The sequence below is a fragment of the Meles meles genome, chromosome 17, assembly GCF_922984935.1.
Source record: "Meles meles chromosome 17, mMelMel3.1 paternal haplotype, whole genome shotgun sequence".
Classification (NCBI taxonomy): Eukaryota; Metazoa; Chordata; class Mammalia; order Carnivora; family Mustelidae; genus Meles; species Meles meles.
The window spans coordinates 24,217,379-24,241,278 of NC_060082.1; the positions used below are offsets into that span (position 1 = coordinate 24,217,379).

At 37.1% G+C, this 23,900-nt stretch overlaps 2 protein-coding genes across 6 annotated transcripts in view; one reads left to right on the forward strand and one right to left on the reverse strand.

The window, feature by feature from the left end:
* The window catches only part of KCNT2 (potassium sodium-activated channel subfamily T member 2), a 344,600-nt gene extending 341,357 nt beyond the window's left edge, over positions 1-3,243 (reverse strand). Inside the window, exon 1 of one of the 5 annotated variants that reach the window (XM_045982454.1) lies at positions 2,630-2,982. In XM_045982454.1, the coding sequence (XP_045838410.1) occupies positions 2,630-2,724 (95 nt within the window). In that variant the 5' untranslated portion in view covers positions 2,725-2,982. Of the gene's footprint in view, positions 1-2,629 lie in introns of all 5 variants that reach the window. The other 4 variants (XM_045982456.1, XM_045982455.1, XM_045982458.1 and 1 more) reach the window with 4 other exon arrangements.
* A 147-nt stretch (positions 3,244-3,390) lies between these two features.
* LOC123927595 (complement factor H-related protein 4-like) overlaps positions 3,391-23,900 on the forward strand; it is a 107,286-nt gene continuing 86,776 nt past the window's right edge. Inside the window, 2 exon segments of the mRNA XM_045982288.1 lie at positions 3,391-3,519; positions 3,617-3,650. Of these exon segments, the coding sequence (XP_045838244.1) occupies positions 3,391-3,519; positions 3,617-3,650 (163 nt within the window).

The following is a 23,900-nucleotide window of genomic DNA, read 5'->3' on the forward strand; positions in this document are numbered from 1 at the left end:
AAATTTCAGGCAAAGAATATTCATAGAAAATAGCCTAAAGAATATGAACAAATCACTAAATGTATCTGTTGGTATAAACCATCTACTCACTCTTCTATGAAAGAAAGCTTTCTCTTCAGCTCCATAGGAATTTAGTCCATGATAACTGAGTTGAATAAGAAAGCTCCTTAGACTCAGTTGCAAAGAGGAAGTTGTGAGCACAACAAAGACAAAAGAGATGACTTTACTTACTGCATATTAATTTAGAATTCTGAAGAAATATAACAAAAGAACTGAAAATTGCTAATCAGAAGTGAAGAAGGGAACTAACATTTAATGAGCACGTAAACTGTGCTAGACACTGCTTAATTACTCCTACAAATTCAAACAAACTTAAGGGAAGGAACTTGGGAGTTTCTTGAAGAATCTGAGTCACAGAGAACAAAATTCAAGTGTCATCTTTGTACTTATAAGATATATTGCCAAAAGAAGCATTTAATTTCCCAGAAATTTAGTTTACTAGTTCCTAAAATACACACATACACACATAAATCCCTGCAGACACACACACACACACACACACACACACACCATTAGCGTAGTTAACAGATTAGCCAGTGCTTAGTGCCAACTAAGTGTTAGTTTTGTACCTTACAGAAATAAGATTATTGAATTTCATAATAGTCAAATGACTTGCCCAAGGAGACTCAGCTAGTGGGAAAATAAGCAAAGGACTGAAGTCTGAGTCACTATTAACCCAAGGATCTTGTCTTCAAAGAAGGACAACAAATGGAACCAAACTCGATATTGTTTTCATGAAGCCACAAAATCAGTCAAATGAATGAATAATTTTTTAATGTTTAATTCCTTATTTTAATAGTAAATATGGCCTAGATTTTAAGTTAAACTTGGGCTAGCATAAACTTTTATTATAATGGATATTTTAACTAAATATGTAAAACTTTTTTTTTAATATAGCAGTGACTTACTTGGGTAGTATTCAACTAACCAAAATTCCTAGTTACTGAAATATATCTGCAGCATCCTTGGAAAAATGAAGGGAACCTCATGAACAATTAACATCTTGGATACAATATTAAAAAACAAACAATCTTGTCACCACAAGTCCAAAATATATCCTTTGTGAATTCAGTCCATCTCACAATTTCTAGAATGAGGATTTCTATTCTACATAATGATCCCATGGTCCTGAAGTAATAAATATAGATTCCATCCCTATAATCATAATGGTGCATTTGAGAAGTCATTTATCCAGGCTAATACAGTTTATCTAAACATCAACTAGCTTTACTATTTATTTAGATATTCATTTCCTTCTCTTCGGTCATCCAGAACACCTACTTTCCAAGCATACTGGTAAACTGGCATTTGTTCTTTTAACTCTTAACAAACACATGTGTTTTGCCTTAAAAAAAAAGAGGTTGCATTGAAATATTACCCTCTGAGAAACATCCATACCGCTTTAAATTACTATGAAACCAAAGAAGAAGTCCAAAATTTATGCCCAAGATAAAAGCCTGTGTGTGTAGGGACAGGAGTTGGTATCGGGAGCTGAAATGGTGAGGAAGAAAAGGAGAATATTGCCCAGTGCTGAATCAGGATGAGATTTTTGAATAGGACCAATAATGGATCTACTTTGTAATTAAAATAGAACATTAGTATCAAACTGAACTTCAGGGAAATATTTCAATTGAGTTAAGAGCCTAGTTAGTATACATAGCTCATTTAAAAACAAAAATATATGACATGTGATACATGAAATGACTATTCCGGAAAATACTAAATTCAATGAAACATTAAAATGTGCCTTTTAAATAATGAATCAGATAGCTGGAGGAATTTCAGAAGTTCGACTAGGTAAAGCAGTGATGCTCTGGATAAAACACATGAACAATATTTTTCTAGTAATAAACATTTTAGCTCTCAAACTTAGTTTTAATCTTGTGACATATATACTAGTTTGGTTAAAAATATATTAACTACAAAAAGGTTGGGTCATGCTCTACAAACACCATTACTAACTACAGTCACAGTTACCTGTTCAAAGTTAAGTATTTTCAGTTGACGTCATTTTCCCTAACTACCTGTTACATATTTAAACCAATTGTCTGTCTGTAACGCCAAATGTTTAAAGAGCATAAAATTCCCAGTAGCAGGTGAACACCTTAACGAGAAAACACTGACAAGGAGTAAGCAAACGGGTGCAAGAGATTTTAAGTTTCTTATGTGCTTTTTCAACCAACTTGGACACATTTTTCAAATCCGAGGAACTACCTAAAGGGGAAAAAATGAAAATTGTATGGCACCGACACTACGTGCCATTTGGACGGATTGTACCTCTAGCAGCAGCCTTATACACACCGTAGGAAAGCGCAGATAGACAAAAGAGTAAGTACCCAATAAATGCAATAAATGCTTTGCAAGGGTAAGAAAGTGAAAAGGAAGAGCTCCTTGTCCATGGCAATTGCTCTATGCAGTCAAAATGGAGCGACGTATCCAAGAGTCCCTCTCACTCCCTCCCCCAGTCTCGGGCTCCCTTTTCCTTCTCCCCTGTTCCCCCTTCAGCCTCCCTCACCTCTGCCTCGTTTTCAGCCCTGCTGCCGGAGCAAGACTGCACCGCACCACTCACCTGTCGTCGTTTTGCCATCCCTGGTCCCCTAGCAGCAAATCCCGAAACCTGTACCTGGGAGGCAGAGGGGGCACTTCGCTCTCCAAATCAACCATCCTTCCTCAAAGAGTGGGAAACATAAAACGACGAATGGAGAAGAGGAGGGAGAGAGAAAGAAAATTCTGCGGAGTAGAGGGAGAGGACTAACAAGATGTGGGGGGCCACAGAGGGACGGGGAAGGGGAAGGGGCTCGGGAGGGGGAGGGGTCGGCTTCGTGCCGGAAGCTGAGGCTGAAAGGGGGCTGGCTCCTCTCTCCAGAGGGTGTGATGAGGATGATGCAAACCGAGCCCAGGAGCAAAAGTCTGGCTCTGACAAGAATCTACGCTGCCAAGGAACCGCCCCCAGGCTCGGCACCGCCTCTGGTCCCCAGGACTCGGGGGAGGCGGGAACGCAAAAGTTACTTCGCGGAAAAAAAAAAAAAAAGGAAGAAAGAAAGAAAACCCGAACACGCACGGTGCCTAGAAAGAGGGGAGGAGGCGTGCGAGCCGCGCGCTGGGGAGGCACTTTCCTAAAAGGCAGGTCGAGGAGCCTCCTCCGAGGGCGATCCCGACAGCGGGTCCCCGCGCGGGCGTGCACGCGGCACAGCCCCGAGCGGGCGCGAGGGGGACCGTGGGTTTGGTCCCAGCTGCGGCCAACCCGGCTCTCCCCGCCAGAGCCTTCGCAACTGCCGCCGGGGGCCGAGCCAATGAGACTCCCCCTCATTAGCATAACACCATGACGGCATGGAGGTGCCTTGGGGACAACCAATGGGGGCGAGCCTAATTAGCGGATTCCCGGGGGCGGGGGCCGCAGGGTGTCGGGAGTGTTCCCAGGTGCCCCGCGCGCCTTCGCTGGGCTCGCCTTCGGCTCGGGTAAGCGGGGTGGAGAGTGCATCAACGTGGAGAGGGAATCCCCGCGCCCAGGCTCAGGAAAGCCCCCCCCCCCCTTTTTTTTCTTTTTTTCTCACAGTCTGAAAGAAAGGAAGGTGTTTCCCGGATTCTGGGTAAGAATGAAGGGGCCACTTTAGGCCGTTAAAGAAAAACATTTAGATGAGGACTAGGAAACCACATCGAAACGCCTGGAGGTTTACGCACAGTGGCAATTAAATTACTGTTACTGCTGCTAGTAGCGCTGTGGGCTTCCAGGTTGCACGGCCTTAGCCTTCGGAGTCCCCCCTTAGTGGCCCAGACAGTCAGAGGAAGAAGTGAATCCAAGAGTCCAGAGTTGGTTTTTCCGTATCAGCCGCTGCTTATAAGAGCCTTGGGGTACAAGCCCTAGTTATGTTTGCGCGGATTGTTTTCTGCCAAGCACTGATTTCATCAGGGTATACGCAGTCCCTCGGTGCTTAGCCACCTGGGAAGCAGTGGGCCTGAAGACTCAGAGACTTTACCACCCGTCCCCCAGGCTCTCAGGAATCTCATACTTTGCTTGGAGGAACAAGTTTAGAAACGCAGTGACACGTAATAGAAGACAAGGTTATCAAACCTCAGATAAAGAGATGTGAAGTCCCCGTGAGTTAACACACTTAATTCATGGAGAGGTCAAGGAAGACCTTGAAAGTGAACCAAACCTTCTATATTCATTGGCAACCTCTGTAAGGTAAGGGAAGAAAGCAGTGAAGGGGTGGGGACAATAGTAAGAGCAGGGGCTAAGTGATTAAAAAAAAAAAAAGGTTTGGTTTATTCAGGAGACAGGGGTTAATTTGGTATGGCTAATTCTCAGTGACGTCTCGTAGTGGAGGGTTTAGACACAAAGTTGGAAATGCAAGAAGAAATCAGCAGAAAGATAATATCAGATAAAATAGGATGAGTACCTAAACATGAAGAATCACAATAGAAATAGTCATACCCTATGTCTCTATCTTCCAAATCCCACCCATCTCAAATGACATATCCTTTATTAGATTTCCTGATTCTTCCAGCTAATGATGATGCCTTTCTTCCTTTGAACACTTCCTACCCCTCTGAGTATTTTGCTTTTAGTACTTACTGTAGTCTGTCTCCTCCCCTGCCTGTGGCTTATCTTTCTAGCGCAGTACCTTCAAAACAACAAAATCTCAGCAGATCTATGTAGAGATGCATTAAAAGCTTTTAAACCTAGAAAATTAATATTTTTTCACATTTGCTGTAGCTCCAGAATTATGTATTTGTTTATGTTTCTTTGGCATGAACTTTGGTAATCACTTTGATAATGAGAATGTTATATCTCTGCGTTGTTAGTTTGGGCGTGGGAAGAGAAAATATCTCGTTTATATTCTGGAGCTTATTATCTGCCGTTATGATAATTCTATGAAGTTTATTTTTTTAATATTCCAGGTTAATATTTTTTATTTCAATAGTCTGCCTTTAGACATTTGGCGTAAAACTTTAATATTTAGTATCAGTAACAGACTCAAAAAAGGGGGGCACTAAAAAAGAAAAAATTAGCTATTGAATGTTAGATTCCTGAGAAGCTGGACGTTAGAGTAAAGCAATAATATTCTACTTTAAAAAGAGCTGTGCACCCTTATTTTATTGTTACAGACTTAATTATTTGGCTTCCAAATGCCCAGATAACATTTGAGGAGGAAGCAAATGCATTAAAAAGAAAAAAATATTAAAGAAATAAGTAAAAACCTGCTCAGCTAATAGTGTCATAGCCCAGCTGTTAAGGATACAAATGGTACAAGGTATCCTGATGTGCCAAGCCAAACTGGTTGGAGACCACTGCCCGTAATGATACACTGATGTTCTGTGTGCTTTCACGTTGTCACAGTGAAGAATCTTACACTTCTAAATTAAAAAAAATTCTAAAAATAATGCAATATTTTAAAAAAACTATCCTTATTCTTAAAATAAAGCAATATTTGGGCACTGAAACTTAAATTTATAATTGAAAGATCCTCTTGCTGTCCTTTATATTTTCATTTTTCTTTAAGCAGACTTTTTATTTTTTGTCATTAATTTTGACTTTAAGTTCTCCCACCTGTCTTTCTACACTTTTATTCTGTTTTTTTTTTTAATGTCATGTCATGTCATTTCCTGCTGTTAAAATATATTTTCCTCTCTCACTCTTTTTATCTTGGTTTCCTTTTTCCACTGTGTTCTTTTAATATCCCATTTCATAGACTCTTTTTCTCTCTGTGTGTATGAAAGCTTTCATTCTACCATAACATGACATTCGATTTTTAGAAACAATTTCAAACGTGGTTCTGTACATCACAATTTTGCACCTTACTCAATGGTGTTCTTAAGCCCCTTAATGGACAGCTGGTGTCGATCAGAGCAATGGACTAGTTTGGTCCCACATGAACAAAAGAGTACTCACACATGAACAAAAGAGCACTCACCAAAAATCTGATTTGTTATGCTGATGGAATAGAAAATATCAAGAATGAGGATTAGGAAGAAGATTGATTCTCTAGATTTAATTTTTATTCTAAAGAATACTTTTGAGAATATCTTCCAGTCTCTTTTTTCAGTAGGAAAAAAATTCTTAAATTTTTTATTTCTGTACTTTGATGATTATGCCAATATTTAAATATAAAAAAGATCCATTCCCATGAGTGAAGAACGATTTTATTAACAAAAATAATTTATTGATAATTGTCTTGTGAATAATGAGTGTAGATAGGATCATAGAATATGATGAGTTTTTTGTTTTTGTTTTTGTTTTTGTATTTTTTACACATTTCATAGTTTCTTCACCTGTGGAGGCATAAAAAGCATACTCCACATCTATTCTGATAGCATCATTTAGCTACGTAACATCGCAGTGTGAAGAAGACATATGTTCAATTATTTTTTAACAAATATTTATTAAGTAGTTACTATGATTTGAACTTCTCATGGTCTAACGGGCGAGAGGAAGAGGAGTATGTGTGAGAGGATAGACCATCCAGTAGCCACACTAGAATGTGATAGCCCCCAGTAGTAATTAGCACTCCTTGCTCTCTTACTAAGGAACACATACAGACTTCTTTTTTTTTTTTTCATTTTATTTATTTTTTCAGCGTAACAGTATTCATTCTTTTTGCACAACACCCAGTGCTCCATGCAAAACGTGCCCTCCCCATTACCCACCACCTGTTCCCCCAACCTCCCACCCTTGACCCTTCAAAACCCTCAGGTTGCCCCAACCTCCCACCCCTGACCCTTCAAAACCCTCAGGTTGTTTTTCAGAGTCCATAGTCTCTTATGGTTCGCCTCCCCTCCCCAGTGTCCATAGCCTGCTCCCCCTCTCCCAATCCCACCTCCCCCCAGGAACCCCCAGTTTGTTTTGTGAGATTAAGAGTCATTTATGGTTTGTCTCCCTCCCAATCCCATCTTGTTTCATTTATTCTTCTCCTATCCCCCTACCCCCCCATGTTGCTTCTCCATGTCCTCATATCAGGGAGAGATGTCCATCAACAGATGAATGGATAAAGAAGATGTGGTATATATACACAATGGAATACTATGCAGCCATCAAAAGAAATGAAATCTTGCCATTTGCGACGACGTGGATGGAACTAGAGCACATACAGACTTCTAATTCTGGTTTTAGAAAATCAGGGAAATCTCTCAGGAGGAGCTGATGTCTATATTAATGGATGAAAAAAATGAGTGAGAGAGTAAGGTGGAGGCAGAAGCAGCGGCAAATATTATAGGTACAAATAATTAATATAAGAAAACAAATATCATAGGTACAAATAATTAACATAGAAAAGCCTGGCTGTCTCTATCAGAAGAGCATGTGACTTTTGATCTCTGGGGGTCATGAGTTCAAGCCCAAGACTGGGTGTAGACATTACTTAAATAAACAAACAAACAAACTCAAAAAAAAAAAAAAAGAAAAGAAAGAAAAGAAAAGAAAGCAATGGCTTACCCTAGCAAGTGCAGAAGTATCATGTACTTGGATTTCTAGGTGGGTCCCTACATGAGGAGAGAGCAGAAAGGGAGGGAGAAAAATCAGCAGGAAGATTGCCAACCATTTACTAAGAACCACATCTGAAGGGGTCTTGCATACCATGCCCACAAAGTTTGGGTTTTAACTGAACACGATGAATCTTTTGAGAATTTTAAGTAGGTAAGTGACAAGGATCACATGGTAACTGTGTATTTCATTGACTGGTGAGGAGGACAAGAGTGGAAGAAGGGAAACCATTTATGACCTATACAGTATTTTGGGTGAGCTTTGTCAGTTGTCTGAAATGAGGCAGTGGTTACAATGCAGATGGAAAGTAGAGGACAGATCTATAAGAAATTAAGAAGACAGTATTGACAGGACTTGATAATTGAGAGACTGTGAAAGTTAATGGAGAGTGAAGAATCAATGATACTCTCCGGACTCTGAGGATGAGTAAACAGATGACAAGTAGTACTGTTGGGCAAGATGAGAATACAGAAATAGGTCTAAGTAAGCAAATTATTACACTTTGAGCCATCCGCAAAGCATCAAATGGAGAAGTCAAGAAAATTTGGATATGTGAGTCTTAATACTAGGAGCAAATTTTTCTCCAGAGATATCAAATTAGGGAGCATCAATTTAAAGGAGGCTGTCCCAACAGAGGAAAGATAAATACACCTGATCCTTAGTACTGTGAGCAGAGTTATGCGGATGTGGAACCCACAAAGGTGCCCAAGGAGAAGGGATGGATTAGGGAGGTGGGCACAATGCCAAAGGGAATTCAGTTTCTATTGCCAGAGTATAGAGAGACATGTGTTTCTCTATTTTCTTGATTAGTTTTATTCTGTGACCCTTGATTCAAGCTCAAATAGATTCTGTCTACAGGAAGAAAAATGTAACAAATCCTGTCCTATATTCTAAGCATGTCCAGCTACATGAGCAGAATCATTTTTAGTTCAGTAACTTTGAAAAGAAGAAGCAATATAGAGAGAAAATGAAAAGGCAGAATACCATACTCGATTCACAAATTCCACCTGAAAAAAGCACAGGTAAGGCACAGGTAAGGCACAAAAGGCCATTTGGAGAATTCATAAGAAGCTATACCAATACTTAACATTATTTACCAATACTTCTCTTGTCATTTGTCATTCTAAAAGGAAAACTTGGCTGAGAGGTAAAATGTGTATGCAAAACTTACAATGGAAACCTCTCAGGAGACAGGTGACATTTTATTGTATTAATAATGATATCTTCTGTGATCTTCCTCCTTGCTTTCTTCCCTCTTCTCCTAGATTCCTCCAAATACACATCTTACTCAGTGTCATTCTTAACAGTAATACATATTTCCATTTATCTGCTTCTAAACACTCTTCACTTGACCGAATTTTTTGGACGGAGAATATAGAGACAGAGGGAGAACTATTTAGTGCCAAATGTGATTCAATAACTTTGCTGCATGTTTTTCTACCATAATCCAGGAATAAAACCCACATTATTCTTCTACATATTACACACACACTCACACACACACACTTAGGGAGGAAAACCTCCAGCAGTTTGGGAAAACTCCAGTTTTCATCTTGGATCACTATGTTGGTAGGATCCCAAAACTTGCTTATTGATAGAGGAGTCACCTTGTTCATGATCATCCCTCAGCCCTGACCCTTGTAATCTCCTAACCTGCTAAAGTAAGGAATGACAACTACCACTTTACTTTTTTCACAGTAGTTGTCAATCAGTAGATGACTATCTAGTAAGGAAATGAGAAGCTACATATATGAATGGATGAGCTCATAACTTTGTCAAACATCAGAGATTGAAATATTTGAAAATGAATAATTACAGTGTAAGTAACTACTATGTGTCATATATTAGGTCAGAACTTTGCAACAATTCTGAAAATTAGATAACACTGTCCAAATTTAAAAGAAGGGAAAACAGGTTGAGATGTTATCCCTCAGCTATAAGGTGCCAGGCCATGATTCAAAACATTGATTTTGTGACTTCCGAGTGCATACGCTTCCCAGTATAGCTGAGAGAGAAGGTTTATGGTCAATACCAGTAGATATTTATGTTTACTAATTGGTACTCTAAATAATGAAATAGAATTCAAAAAATTGCCCTATTAATTCCCTATTGATCCACTTTGCTCCAGCCTCAATTACCTTCTTTTCCACCTGAGGGACTTCCCATCACTTGTTTGCCCTGCTCTTTTTCTTCCCTTCTTCCCACAACTGCCTCATAATTTCTTCATCACTTCTTCACAGAAAACTTTCCTACTTATCTAACACGAAGAGGCCACCTGGTCACTCTCTGATATATCAAACTGCTCTATCATCAATTTCAAATATCTCTTTAAAATATTAACAGTATCCAACTTTACTGTGTTCATTCCTTTGCTTTATTTTTTCCTTGCTCCTCCATTCCCAACACTATGTAAGCTCCATAAGGGTAAGAATCTTTTTGGTCTTGCCAGCAAGAGTAGTGTCTAGTGTAATAGTATGGGCTTGAAAACATAGTTTGCTCAGTGATGAAAAACAAGAAAGGAAAGTAAGGAAGGGTAAAAGGGGGGGGGGGCAGGAGGAGAAATTTGAGATTTGCTCAAGTAATTATTTAGATTTTTCCATTCCAATCTGGGAAAATTGCATTGTGCATTTAGACATTGTTTTTAAATGATTATATATGTATGCATGTGCACGTATCATACAAAACTAAGTAAGGCACAAAGATTTAAATAACATTTGTCAGAGCCTTATATTGAGATGTAATAGATTCTTTCTCATGCAGGGTTTGATTTGAGAAATCCAGTAATGTTTTCATGAAGGAAAAAAACACATATAAGGTACGGTCATAGTAATTGAAATGGTTTTCTTGCATTAAAATATGGTCATTAGACTTTATTGATTCCTCTGATTTAGAAATTTAATTTGTAAGGAGAAAAACTTGAGGTGATTCTGTATTATTTCTATAATGTATCAACAACTTATAAAATTACTATCTATTCATTCCAGTATTTAAAATGACCACAGACTCATTAGTTTAAAATGTATAATAATTTGACAGCATTTTATATTAACAACTAGGTAGATATTCTTCTCATTTTGAAGATGATTAAACAGAGGCAAAAAAAAAAAAAAGAAATGCTAAAGTAAGTCACTCAGCAGCCATTTCAGTATAAGTGATATGGAAGTCCAATTTTCCTGATTATTATGCAATGTCCCTAGGCCACAAGCTAACAGTAGTTTTCATTGTAAATACCATGATGGTGTAAACACATTATATAACAAGTCAAAAAAGAAAACTTACACAGTTTTTTTATTCATAACAGCATTAGATACATTGAGGTTATTGGTACATATGAACACATAAGATCCTTGACGTTCATATATTTTATTTACCTATATATGTTGTAAATATTAATTATGTTACTTTTATATACCAAATTTGGATTATTACTTATTTTCATATAGCTCCACTTCAAAATATTAAATGGTGACTCTGTGTTCATTACCATCTTAATTTGTACGGTTTGAGTGTAACAAATTATTAAAAACATGAACACTTACTATTCCTTTTTCTATTATACAAAAATAATGAAATTCTAAAAAGTGTAACTATGGATACTAATGACAAGATGTTAGATATTCATACTTTGAGATTGAAAAAAGTGGAAATTGAGAGGCGTGGCCATAAGCAGCAGCTGTTTAGCTCACTTGAGCTATTTTCAGTATTTAGGAAAAGAATGAAATTATAGAATATGAGATACATCATTGAAGCTAAAGATATATGATTGAAAAGGTAGACATGTAAAGGTGATACATTATTCACGATTTCACCTTTTTTTTTAGCTTTCTGAGATCGGACTACTTCATTTGACATGTTGCATGTAGCATTGAAGGTAATGAGCTAATATGTATCTCATTTTCAGTGAAAATGCTACCTTTTCAGCCTTGGATCACTCTAACCTGAAGGGTACAAAAGTTGTAGGCTACCTTTTAGACACACAAACACACACACACACACACACACACACACACATTCTTAGTAAATCCTAATTCTTAGTAATTCTTAGTAAATCCTTTGCTGCAGTTTAGGCTCTGAATTCCAGCAGTGGGTAGAACTTGACTTAAAACCTTCCCTTACTCTTTGCCTCCCCTCACACCTGGCCCCATTGCTTCCCAATCCATCCATCTGAAAGCAATACTCTTTGTGATCACATACACAAGTTCTGAATGTAGACTGCTTGGATTTAGATCCTGACACTGGCGTTTATTTGCTGCTTGACCTTGAGCAATTTATTCACTGTGCTTCAGTTTCCCCTTCTACATAATGGAATAATTAGAGTGCTTATTTTTGGAGGATCAAGTCCATTAATACATCTAAATATTTTAGAATGGTGTTCACCACATAATTTGTCATTTTTATTACATGTGTTTTTCAAAATGTAGGCATCCACACATTTAGAAGTCTTTTTTTTAATATAAACTCATCTTTGCTGTTTAGCAACTAATGAATTTAATTGTGCTTTTCAAATTGCACACAACTGGTTGAACAGCTTTGATTACCTTTTAAGAGATAAACTAAAGTATGTATCCTCAGAGCAATCGAAACAACATAAATGTACCAAAGTTACATAGAAAAAACCTGGCTGTTCAATGATTCTTCTGAACTCCCATGGAAATAATAAATATGGATAATCAGAAAAGTACCTTAAATATTCCCTAGTTAGAAGCCAGATCATGTAGGCATTTAAAATTAAAACAAGCATCTTGAATTATATTCACATGCAAAGCAGAAAAAAATATGCACCATATTGAGTTCAGATGCAAGAAGCTGAACATGTGCTACAGAGCTAAATGAGTAATGCAATTTTTACACTGGGTCCACGCAAACTTTGCAGTTGCAGAAAATAAGGATATGGCAAAAAGCAATCTGGAAATGTCATAGATAAATCAATAATTAAGAGGGACGTTGATCACCTCCTTCTCAAATACCAATACAAATATATTGAAATACAGATTAATATGCAGGAATGCAATATACGATATTTAAGACCATTAAGACTAACATTTTTAACAAGGCATTCACTCAGATTTAGGAAACATAAACAAGAAACAACTTTAATTTGTCCTCTGGTCTTTTTGCCTACAAGCCTACGAGCTTCACTTGGACTTCAGCCCTGGGAAGATCACCAAGTTGCAAACTGTGGTGCAGAAAAGCTGAATGCATCAGATGTTAATGACCAGACAGCCAAAAGTGAGTTTTTCACCCAATTTCCTTTATCTTTAATAGATTATTTTCCTAGGAGTTAACTACTAAATTGTGTAAGACCGTGATTTCTCTGTGGCTTATCTGTTTTACCCAAGCAACACTTCAAAAATAATATATCCATAATTTAATATACTAGAACATGGATCAAATGGAATCAAGATTGTGGAAGTAATAAATTCAAAAATCTTTGCTTTTTATTTTCCCCACCAATTGTTCCTTCTTTCCTATTATTCTCCAATGTTTAAAACTCTTGCTAAGGATCAGCTCCCTGATAAACCCAATCACAGAAGTAGGACTGATGCCAAGTTTCTAGGTGAAGCGCAGTCACTTAGAAAGAGCAAGCTAGAAGGTAGGTCATTTATTTATGCTGAGTCATGTGAGAGCTAATAAGTAGGAATGAATCAAATAGGAGAGAAAAAATAAATCTTCAAATCATCACTAAATAGTGATAAAGAGATCCAAGTTAGAGATACTGCAGAAGCCAGGTGGATCCTGAAGGAAGAACCAAGTCAACAAGTCAAGTCAAAAGTGAAATGTGAGGGGCGCCTGGGTGGCTCGGTGGGTTAAGTCTCTGCCTTCGGCTCAGGTCATGATCTCAGGGTCCTGGGATGGAGCCCCACATCCAGCTCTCTGTTCAGCGGGGAGCCTGCTCCCCACCCCCCCACCCCCCCACCCCATCTTCCTCTCTGCCTACTTGTGATCTCTCTCTCTGTTAAATAAATAAATAAAATATTTTTTAAAAAAGTGAAATGTGAGTATCCTATACAGGGGGAAGATCCTAGAAACAACAGTAAGGGTTATAAGAATAACATTAAGTGAATATGATATGTCCAAATTAGTAGATTTTTAATTCTCAGAAAAGGAGATGTTGACACTCTCAGTGAAATATTCTGCTATATTACCCACCATGTTTTTGATTATTAGTAACAGACTAATTCATCTACAATGCCTTTTAAAAACTAAAGAAATCTAGTATCTCACATATGGAGACAAATCAGAGGAAGAGCCTCTTTAGCCAAGACTTGATATAGTGATATGATGTCACAAAAAGACTCAGTTCCTCTACATTTAATTGCTCTGCCTTCATGTTTCTCCCTGTGATTTAAGATGATTGTAGAAGCTCTGAGGCCTAGTTCATTTACTTCCCCCAGAAACAACAGCATCTTTAAGCCTAGGATTCCCTACAAAACTTGGAGCTACCAGGGTAAATACCCTGAGTTGTTGGTTTTCTAATATGCAACTAAAGAATAAAGATCCCTGAAATAGACCATTCTTATGGTCTCTTCTTTCCCCTAATCACTTTCAAAACAAAACAGAACAGACTTCAGTGACTGTGCACATGCTTTGATTGGGGTGGGATTCTACCACTCATTCTCACATACTCACATGGACATTATCAAAGTTGGGTCAAACAGTACGGACAATAGGAAAGCGGAGTCTTTCAGGTATGGATATTGGGAGCAAGAAATTCTCTTTCTTCCATTTACTATAGCACCAAGAACCATAAGATACCTGGGAATAAACCTAACCAAAGAGGTAAAGGACCTGTACTCGAGGAACTACAGAACACTCATGAAAGAAATTGAAGAAGACACAAAAAGATGGAAGACTGTTCCATGCTCTTGGATTGGAAGAATAAACATTGTTAAAATGTCTATACTGCCTAGAGCAATCTATACTTTTAATGCCATTCCGATCAAAATTCCACCAGTATTTTTCAAAGAGCTGGAGCAAATAATCCTAAAATTTGTATGGAATCAGAAGAGACCCCGAATTGCTAAGGAAATGTTGAAAAACAAAAACAAAACTGGCGGCATCACGTTACCTGATTTCAAGCTTTACTACAAAGCTGTGATCACCAAGACAGCGTGGTACTGGCATAAAAACAGACACATAGACCAGTGGAACAGAGTGGAGAGCCCAGATATGGACCCTCAACTCTATGGTCAAATAATCTTCGACAAAACAGGAAAAAATATTCAATGGAAAAAAGACAGTCTCTTCAATAAATGGTGCTGGGAAAACTGGACAGCGATATGTCGAAGAATGAAACTCGACCATTCTCTTACACCGTACACAATGATAAACTCGAAATGGATAAAAGACCTCAACGTGAGACAGGAATCTATCAGAATCCTAGAGGAGAACATAGGTAGTAACCTCTTCGATATCAGCCACAGCAACTTCTTTCAAGATACGTCTCCAAAGGCCAAGGAAACAAAAGCAAAAATGAACTTTTGGGACTTCATCAAGATCAAAAGTTTCTGCACAGCAAAGGAAACAGTCAACGAAACAAAAAGGCAACCAAGGGAATGGGAGAAGATATTTGCAAATGACAGTACAGACAAAAGGTTGATATCCAGGATCTATAAAGAACTTCTCAAACTCAACACACACAAAACAGATAATCATATCAAAAAATGGGCAGAAGGGCGCCTGGGTGGCTCAGTGGGTTAAGCCGCTGCCTTCAGCTCAGGTCATGATCTCAGGGTCCTGGGATCGAGTCCCACATCGGGCTCTCTGCTCAGCGGAGTGCCTGCTTCCCTTCCTCTCTCTCTGCCTGCCTCTCTTGTGATTTCTCTCTGTCAAATAAATAAATAAAATCTTTAAAAAAAATGGGCAGAAGATATGAACAGACACTTCTCCAATGAGGACATACAAATGGCTATCAGACACATGAAAAAATGTTCATCATCACTAGCCATCAGGGAGATTCAAATTAAAACAACATTGAGATACCACCTGACACCAGTTAGAATGGCCAAAATTAGCAAGACAGGAAACAACGTGTGTTGGAGAGGATGTGGAGAAAGGGGAACCCTCTTACACTGTTGGTGGGAATGCAAATTAGTGCAGCCACTTTGAAGAACACTGTGGAGACTCCTGAAGAAATTAAGAATAGAGCTTCCCTATGACCCTGGAATTGCACTGCTGGGTATTTACCCCAAAGATCCAGATGTAGTGAAAAGAAGGGCCATCTGTACCCCAATGTTTATTGCAGCAATGGCTACGGTCGCCAAACTGTGGAAAGAACCAAGATGCCCTTCAACAGATGAATGGATAAGGAAGATGTGGTCCATATACACGATGGAGTATTATGCCTCCATCAGAAAGGATGAATACCCAACTTTTGTAGCAACATGGATGGGACTGGAAGAGATTATGCTGAGCGAAATAAGTCAAGCAGAGAGAGTCAAGTATCATATGGTCTCACTTATTTGTGGAGCATAACAAATAACATGGAGGACATGGGGAGATGGAGAGGAGAGGGAGTTGAGGGAAACTGGAAGGGGAGATGAACCATGAGAGACTATGGACTCTGAAAAACAACCAGAGGGTTTTGAAGGGGCGGGGGGGGGGGGGGGTGGATGGGAGGTTGAGGAACCAGGTGGTGGGTAATAGGGAGGGCACGTACAGCATGGAGCACTGGGTGTGATGCCAAAACAATGAACACTGTTATGCTGTAAATAAACAAATAAACGAATAAAAAAAAAAAGAAATTCTCTTTCTGCTGGGGTTTCTAACTGGGAAAAATGTGTGTTTTTCATATGAATGACTTGAAAATAACCAACATTTTGCAGCCACACAGGACAAAGGTAGCACCACTCTGAGAAAACCCAGTCACAAGAATCAATAAATTCTCTTTTTACTTAAGGTAGTTTCAGTCACTTGTACCTGAAAAAAATCCTAATAAATATATTTGTATCACTTATGGCAACCTCCTCAATGGTGCTATGAATACTTACTAGTTATTTTTGCCCCAATATCAGAATAATTTCCTAATAAAACTAAGTGATATAACAGCTTTACATTTTGTTTTTCAGCAAATTCCACTGCTCTTTGGATGTTAATTTCCAAATTCTTGGCATGCACCAATATCCGACATTCAGATCCCAAATTTTGCATTCTGCAGTAATTACACAGTCTCCACAAAGCATCAGACCACCTGATCCCACAGAAAAATGTAATACATTTCATAATAATAACAAACTTTAAAAGATAAGCAATTAGAAAAATTTTTACTGACTAGTTTTATCCAGCTTCAGTAAACTAAACATTCTTCCCTTCTGCAATTTTATCTATTTTCTCCTGAATGGCAGCTGAAATGGCAACCAAATATAAAAAAATGAAGGCTGCTATATCTTCAGTGGGACTCAGAGAAAGTCACAGCCCAAGTCACAATCTCTAAATAGAAATTAAAAAAAAAAAAAAATTATTGGGACCAAATGGCAGAAGGTGTCAGGAGCAAGTACAGAGTTCTAGAGATAATTTAAATAGTGCAGAGTTCCCTCAAACTAGATGACACAGCCCTGAAAGTATCAAGGAACTTACTTCAAAGTTGTGAGTGGAATACAGGTGCCCTAAAGCAAGGCTAATGAGGGAGGGAAGGCTGAATAAGAAGCTACATAGATACGTTATCGTTTCAGAAAGCAGACAAGAAGAGTGTCATCTTGGTGATAGCTAATCAAAGCCAAGCAAAAATAAATAGCTGCTAAATACATCATAGACACTGGGAGCATAGGGCTTTCCTGTGAAAATTCTGAAGACTTTCTGCTCAACAGACATGAAAAATGTAAATAATGAGAGGAGACTTTCCTCAGTGAGATGACAAAACGGAGATGGTGAAAGTGTGTCCTAAACTTCTGATGCTTCACCCTTCACCTCTCACCCTTAATTAATTTCAGCAAATGTTTGAACCAGGTATATATGCCATATTTAAAATTAGTAAAAATCAGAAAGAAATGGCATTATGCATAGATAAAAAATTTAATGAGTAGGACAAGAGCAATGCAAGAACAGAAAAGTTTATAAAGGAAATACCATTAGAAGAAAGTTACTATGAATCAGAAGATAGTTTCTAATTAATCAAGTCTTCTTGAGTTCAAATGAAGAAAACATGAAGAAAAAAATTAGTAAGACTAGAGATGTGAAATAAGATCACAGACTCAGAAAAAAAAAGTGAGATAAAACAATTATAGAAATCAAATCAACATTAGAAGCAGTTTGTACATATATACATACACATTTGTATTCTATATTTTGGTACATAAGAACAAACTTTAAGGAATCAAATACAAGTTGAATAAAGACTAAATAAAACAGAGATCAAATTATAGATATTGAAGAGAAAAGAAGTACACTATATGCATAATTGTTGTTACTAAATATGAGAACGGAGCATAGTAATACATGAACATACAGCACATATTTAAAAATCCAAAGATATTTCATAAGCATACTTTGCTGTAAAGAAGAAAATGCTTTATTTATACATTAAACAGGTATATTTGCATTCTAGGAAAAGTTGGTCAAGAACAATAAAATTAAGAAAAGTACTGGAAGAAGCTGAATAAATGGATAAGTTATCAACATTGATAAAAGAGTTCGTCAATATTGCTTGTAAAATAGACATGCAAAATCTTTTCTAAGTGAAGGACACCTAGTTAAAATTAACAGACCAATCATATTGGGAAAAATCCTGACATTACAATATCTAAAACCAATGAGGGTTAACTTAGAATATGTAAATAATGTATAAGAAATGCCTTCATATTAGCAACAAAAGTTATGACTTCTCAAGAAAACAAAAAAAGGCTAATAAGTTATGAAGTACAAGAAGTGTTTGCATATATAATAACTAGAGAAATGCAAATTAAAACAATAGTGAAAGAAGGATGTAAAAAACTTCATGTACTGTATGGGAATTTGGACTGGTATAGCTGTTCCATACTGCGTCTTTTAGTATGAATTATATTTGGCATACATAAGTTTTTTGGGCCGGCAACATAGCTCCAGAAGTTTTCACAATAACTCATAAGGAGGCAGTACAAAGAGGTATGTTATGTCCGCAATGGGGTAGCAAGAAGCTGGAGCAATATAGGTGGTAACCATCACTAAAGGAACAGACAAGTTACCTGTGATAGGTGCACATTATGGAAAACTCCACAGCAATACATATACAAACATAGACACTGCAATATAATGCTGAATAAAAAAAAAAAAACTAAGACCTAGTGTGAGGTCTACAGAGAAAAAATGTATACAAAAAATGTGAAAGATGTATTTAGAAGAAAATGCCCAAATAAATGTTTGCCCGTCAAATATTTTAACATATTTGGCAATTGGGAGGCAGGAAAGAAATAGGAGGAGGGTAAGTAAAGAAAATGAAATAAAGAAGGCGACTTTGAGCTAGTGAGTACGATTTCCTCCACTATTTCCAAAGGTAACTTACTACAAAATATATGTTAAAATGATGATTAATTTGTAAGAAAGAAAAACGTTTTTTAAAATATTGAATTTCAAAGGTGGATGAAGAATTGTACAAAGATAATGTTCTATTCAGCAGTGGTGATTTTGTTCAGTAGTAGTTCTTCATATGTATGTTATAAATAATTATGTGTGTTAAATGTTGAATAAAAAATTAGAATTAATTTTCCATTCTACTAAAAAGTAGAATGGAAAAATTGATATATCTTTGTATATTAATGTAGAAAAAGGCTGTTGAATAGTATAAAGCTGCTAAATGATTTCTCTCAAACTACACTGCATTATCACTACAAACCTACTAAGAATTACTAAAATGAAGACATTATCACTACAAACCCACTAAAAATTACTAAAATGAAGACAACATTGAGTACTGAGAAGGACATAGAAAAACCAGAACTCTTACTTATTTTTGATAAGAATGAACCTTGGTATCTATCACTTATTTAGATAACTCTTTAACAGAATCTACTAAATCTAAACACATGCATACCCTACAATTTAACAATTCCGTTCCTAGGTCTATGTTTAAAATATTTATATACATGTGCACCAGAAGACATGTGATATATAAAAATGCCCATAGAAACGCTATTTGTAATGGTCTCCCCCAAAAAGGCCAAATACCTATTAATGGTTGAATGGATTATAAAACTGTGGTTCAGTCACACAATAAAATATGAGACAGCGGTGAAAAACAACAAAGTACAACTAGCCACAACAGTGAGGATTAATTTAACAAATATAAAGTTCAGTGAAAGAAGCCATAAAAGAATAGTGGATGACACCATTGATATAGTACACACACACTCTCTCTTTTTTTTTTTTTTTGTTTATTTACAGCATAACAGTGTTCATTGTTTTGGCATCACACCCAGTGCTCCATGCAGTATGTGCCCTCCCTATTACTCACCACCTGGTTCCTCAACCTCCCACCCACCCCCCCCACCGCCCCTTCAAAACCCTCTGGTTGTTTTTCAGAGTCCATAGTCTCTCATGGTTCATCTCCCCTTCCAATTTCCCTCAACTCCCTCTCCTCTCCATCTCCCCATGTCCTCCATGTTATTTGTTATGCTCCACAAATAAGTGAGACCATATGATACTTGACTCTCTCTGCTTGACTTATTTCGCTCAGCATAATCTCTTCCAGTCCCGTCCATGTTGCTACAAAAGTTGGGTATTCATCCTTTCTGATGGAGGCATAATACTCCATCGTGTATATGGACCACATCTTCCTTATCCATTCATCTGTTGAAGGGCATCTTGGTTCTTTCCACAGTTTGGCGACCGTAGCCATTGCTGCAATAAACATTGGGGTACAGATGGCCCTTCTTTTCACTACATCTGGATCTTTGGGGTAAATACCCAGCAGTGCAATTCCAGGGTCATAGGGAAGCTCTATTCTTAATTTCTTCAGGAGTCTCCACAGTGTTCTTCAAAGTGGCTGCACTAATTTGCATTCCCACCAACAGTGTAAGAGGGTTCCCCTTTCTCCACATCCTCTCCAACACACGTTGTTTCCTGTCTTGCTAATTTTGGCCATTCTAACTGGTGTCAGGTGGTATCTCAATGTTGTTTTAATTTGAATCTCCCTGATGGCTAGTGATGATGAACATTTTTTCATGTGTCTGATAGCCATTTGTATGTCTTCATTGGAGAAGTGTCTGTTCATATCTTCTGCCCATTTTTTGATATGATTATCTGTTTTGTCACACAAACACTCTTGATAGTAGACATTAGGAGAGTGAAGAGGGACTTCAGGGATGCTGGTAGTTTTTTTTTTTGTTTTGTTTTGTTTTTTCAATTTATTTATGTTTTTCAGCGTAACAGTATTCATTGTTTTTGCACAACATCCAGTGCTCCATGCAATACGTGCCCTCCCTATTACCCACCACCTGATTCCCCCAACCTCCCACCCCCGCCCCTTCAAAACCCTCGGGTTGTTTTTCAGAGTCCATAGTCTCTTATGGTTCGCCTCCCCTTCCAACTTTTTTTTTAATAAACATATAATGTATTTTTATCCCCAGGGATACAGGTCTGTGAATTGCCAGGTTTACACACTTCACAGCACTCACGATAGCACATACCCTCCCCAATGTCCATAACCCCCTCCCCCTCTCCCAACCCCACCTCCCCCCAACCCCCAGGGCCTTGTGTGGTTGTGATTCCTCTTCATTTGTATGTAAAACTTCAATTAAAAGTTTTTTTTTCTGAAGACACCTTGTTAAATAGGCTTACCATCACTAACCTAAGGTTAAAAAAAAAAAAGTATCGTGAAAATATGAGAATGAGTCAAAATTTAAACATCGTTTTCACAGAAGTACAATCATGAATACTTTCAGGCATGGAAATTTAGTCTACTTTCAAATTGCTCACAAAATTTAACTCAAATATGATTGTTGAAATATACATGCCTCTTTTCACTTGTTATTACACTCTGTAAACAACCGCTTTTCTTGGTAAAAACTATATAAACTTTATGTTACCTTCCATCTTTCTTTGTATATGTGAAATTTTATTTACCAAAGAACTTCTTTGTTTTCTGTTTTAAAAAAAAATAAGCAATACTTTTTACCTGTTAGAAGTGAGGAAAATGGTCACTTCTTGGGGAAGGAACATGCATGGAGCATGGAACCTCCAGCAAGCTGGTATTGTGCTGTTTTTTATACATATACTGTTCATATTGGTGTATCCACATTTATAAAATTAATTCGCTTTGGACATATATGCACATTTTCTGGATCTGTGCTATAATTCAATAAATATGTATATTTTTTTAAAGAATAGAAAAACAAGCCTTGGAGAGGAGATTGGTGGAAGATGTAAAGGCTTTGGATTTCCATATCTCTGAGCAATGTGATTTATTAAAATAGCAGATTTATTTTCACTTAAAAAGGTAAATAAAATTAGATTTAAATTAGTTTAAAAAATTAAAAGCATCTTGGGGGCCCTGGGTGACTCAGTCAGTTAAGCATCTGCTTTTGGCTCAGGTCATGATCCCTGGTTCCTGGGATCTAGGCCTCTCCCTCTGTCTGCCCCTTGTCCTGCTTGTGTTCTCTCTCTCGCTATCTCTTTCTCAAATAAATAAATAAAATCTTAAAAAAAAATTAAAAGCATCTTACGGGAATGCAGGGGACAAATCATGCAAAAAAGAAAAATATGAATGACATTAGGCATTTGCACAGAATCCTATGTTAAAAATGAGTGAAATATTTATGAAGTACGTATGAAAAAGAAGCGTGACTCAAGACTTTTTATAAAATTCAGTTAAGTTGACATTTTAGTATAAAAGAAATAAATTCATGAATATGCAAGAAACCATGGAATAGAATCCAAAAGCCTGTCTTAAAATTTTGATTATGAAATGCAAGGGATAAAAAAGATGAATCAAAATTAAGATCTCAATAACTGAGAAGCCACAGTTGGAAAGCAGTGGTGGTAAAAAAAGAAATCCACTTAGACATAAAACTAAGATTTGAAGAAAATGGAAAAATTAGTTATGAAATTCAGTATAAATCTTAGAACCATAGAATAAATGTTAAACCTAACAAAATCAGGGAGTAATGAAAGGAGGATGATGGAAGCACATTTCAGGATTTTTATATGAAATACATGCATGGAACCTGCTTTGGACAATGAAATGAGAGTTGAAGTGATTTGTGTGATCTCTAGGCAGAAGCTTTCAGAATGATAGACAATTAGCTAGACAGCTTTCCCTCTGTCCTGATGACTAGCAGCATTCCAGATGGCCTAGATCTTGAGGTAAGAACAAGATATACTGTAGTCAGTCCATGAGTTGCCCATTAAGAACATACAATATGAGTGAGAAATAGTATAGACACATATAATATAGTTATATAAACATATTATAAAACAATATTTATTTAATCTTTTTGTATTTTTATACATTCTAAATACAAATATATTTTGTCTGCTTGTATTTTGCATATATGTATTTTTATATATAAAAACAGTTAGAAATACCATTGTAAGCCATTAAATTCTATGTTTATTTTTAACACCACTTTATCTAACTATTGGGACATTTGGAACTATCTGAAAATTTCCATGGCATAGTATTGACTTCTGGAACATTGCAGAATTAAATGAAATGCTCTGTCTCTTACAAAAACAACCAACCAAAAAACAAACAGACCATCAGTATTCTCTCATTATCAAGAAAATATGCATTGAGGGACACCTGGGTGGTTCAATTGTTGTTGAAGTGTCTGTCTTCAGCTCAGGTCATGATCCCAAGGTCCTGGGATTGAGCCCTGCATTGGGCTCCTTGCTGAATAGGGAGCCTGCTGCTCCCCCTGCTTGTCCTCTTTCCCTCTCTTTCTGACATATAAATAAACAAAATCTTTTTAAAGAAAGAAAGAAAATATCAGTTGACTACCAAAGATCATCAAACACACACATAATCTTGCTTTCAGGAGTAAGAGTGAGCAAATCCCAAAACCAAAAAATTGATAATTATATGGACTTTAAATATTGAAATTATCAGTCACATAATATAAAATAAATATTTAAGCCTGAATAACCTAGAATGCAGCATGTATATAAGAGAAATAGTGTATATATGGAGAAGGCATCATATATCTCTAACCTGAGTCCCATCAATAGAACATATAAAAAGAAAAAGAACATTTGAAGCGATCAAGACAGAACTTTTCAGAACAAATGGAAAACAGATCAGAGAATGCAGAAGGGATGTAAATAAGTAAATAAAAATCCACACCAAGACATATATTAATAAAATATAAGAACACCAAAGACAAAAAGAAAATCTTAAAGCTAACTGAGCTAAACGTCACAGTGAAAAGACAGAGTTTTAAATTGAACTGAA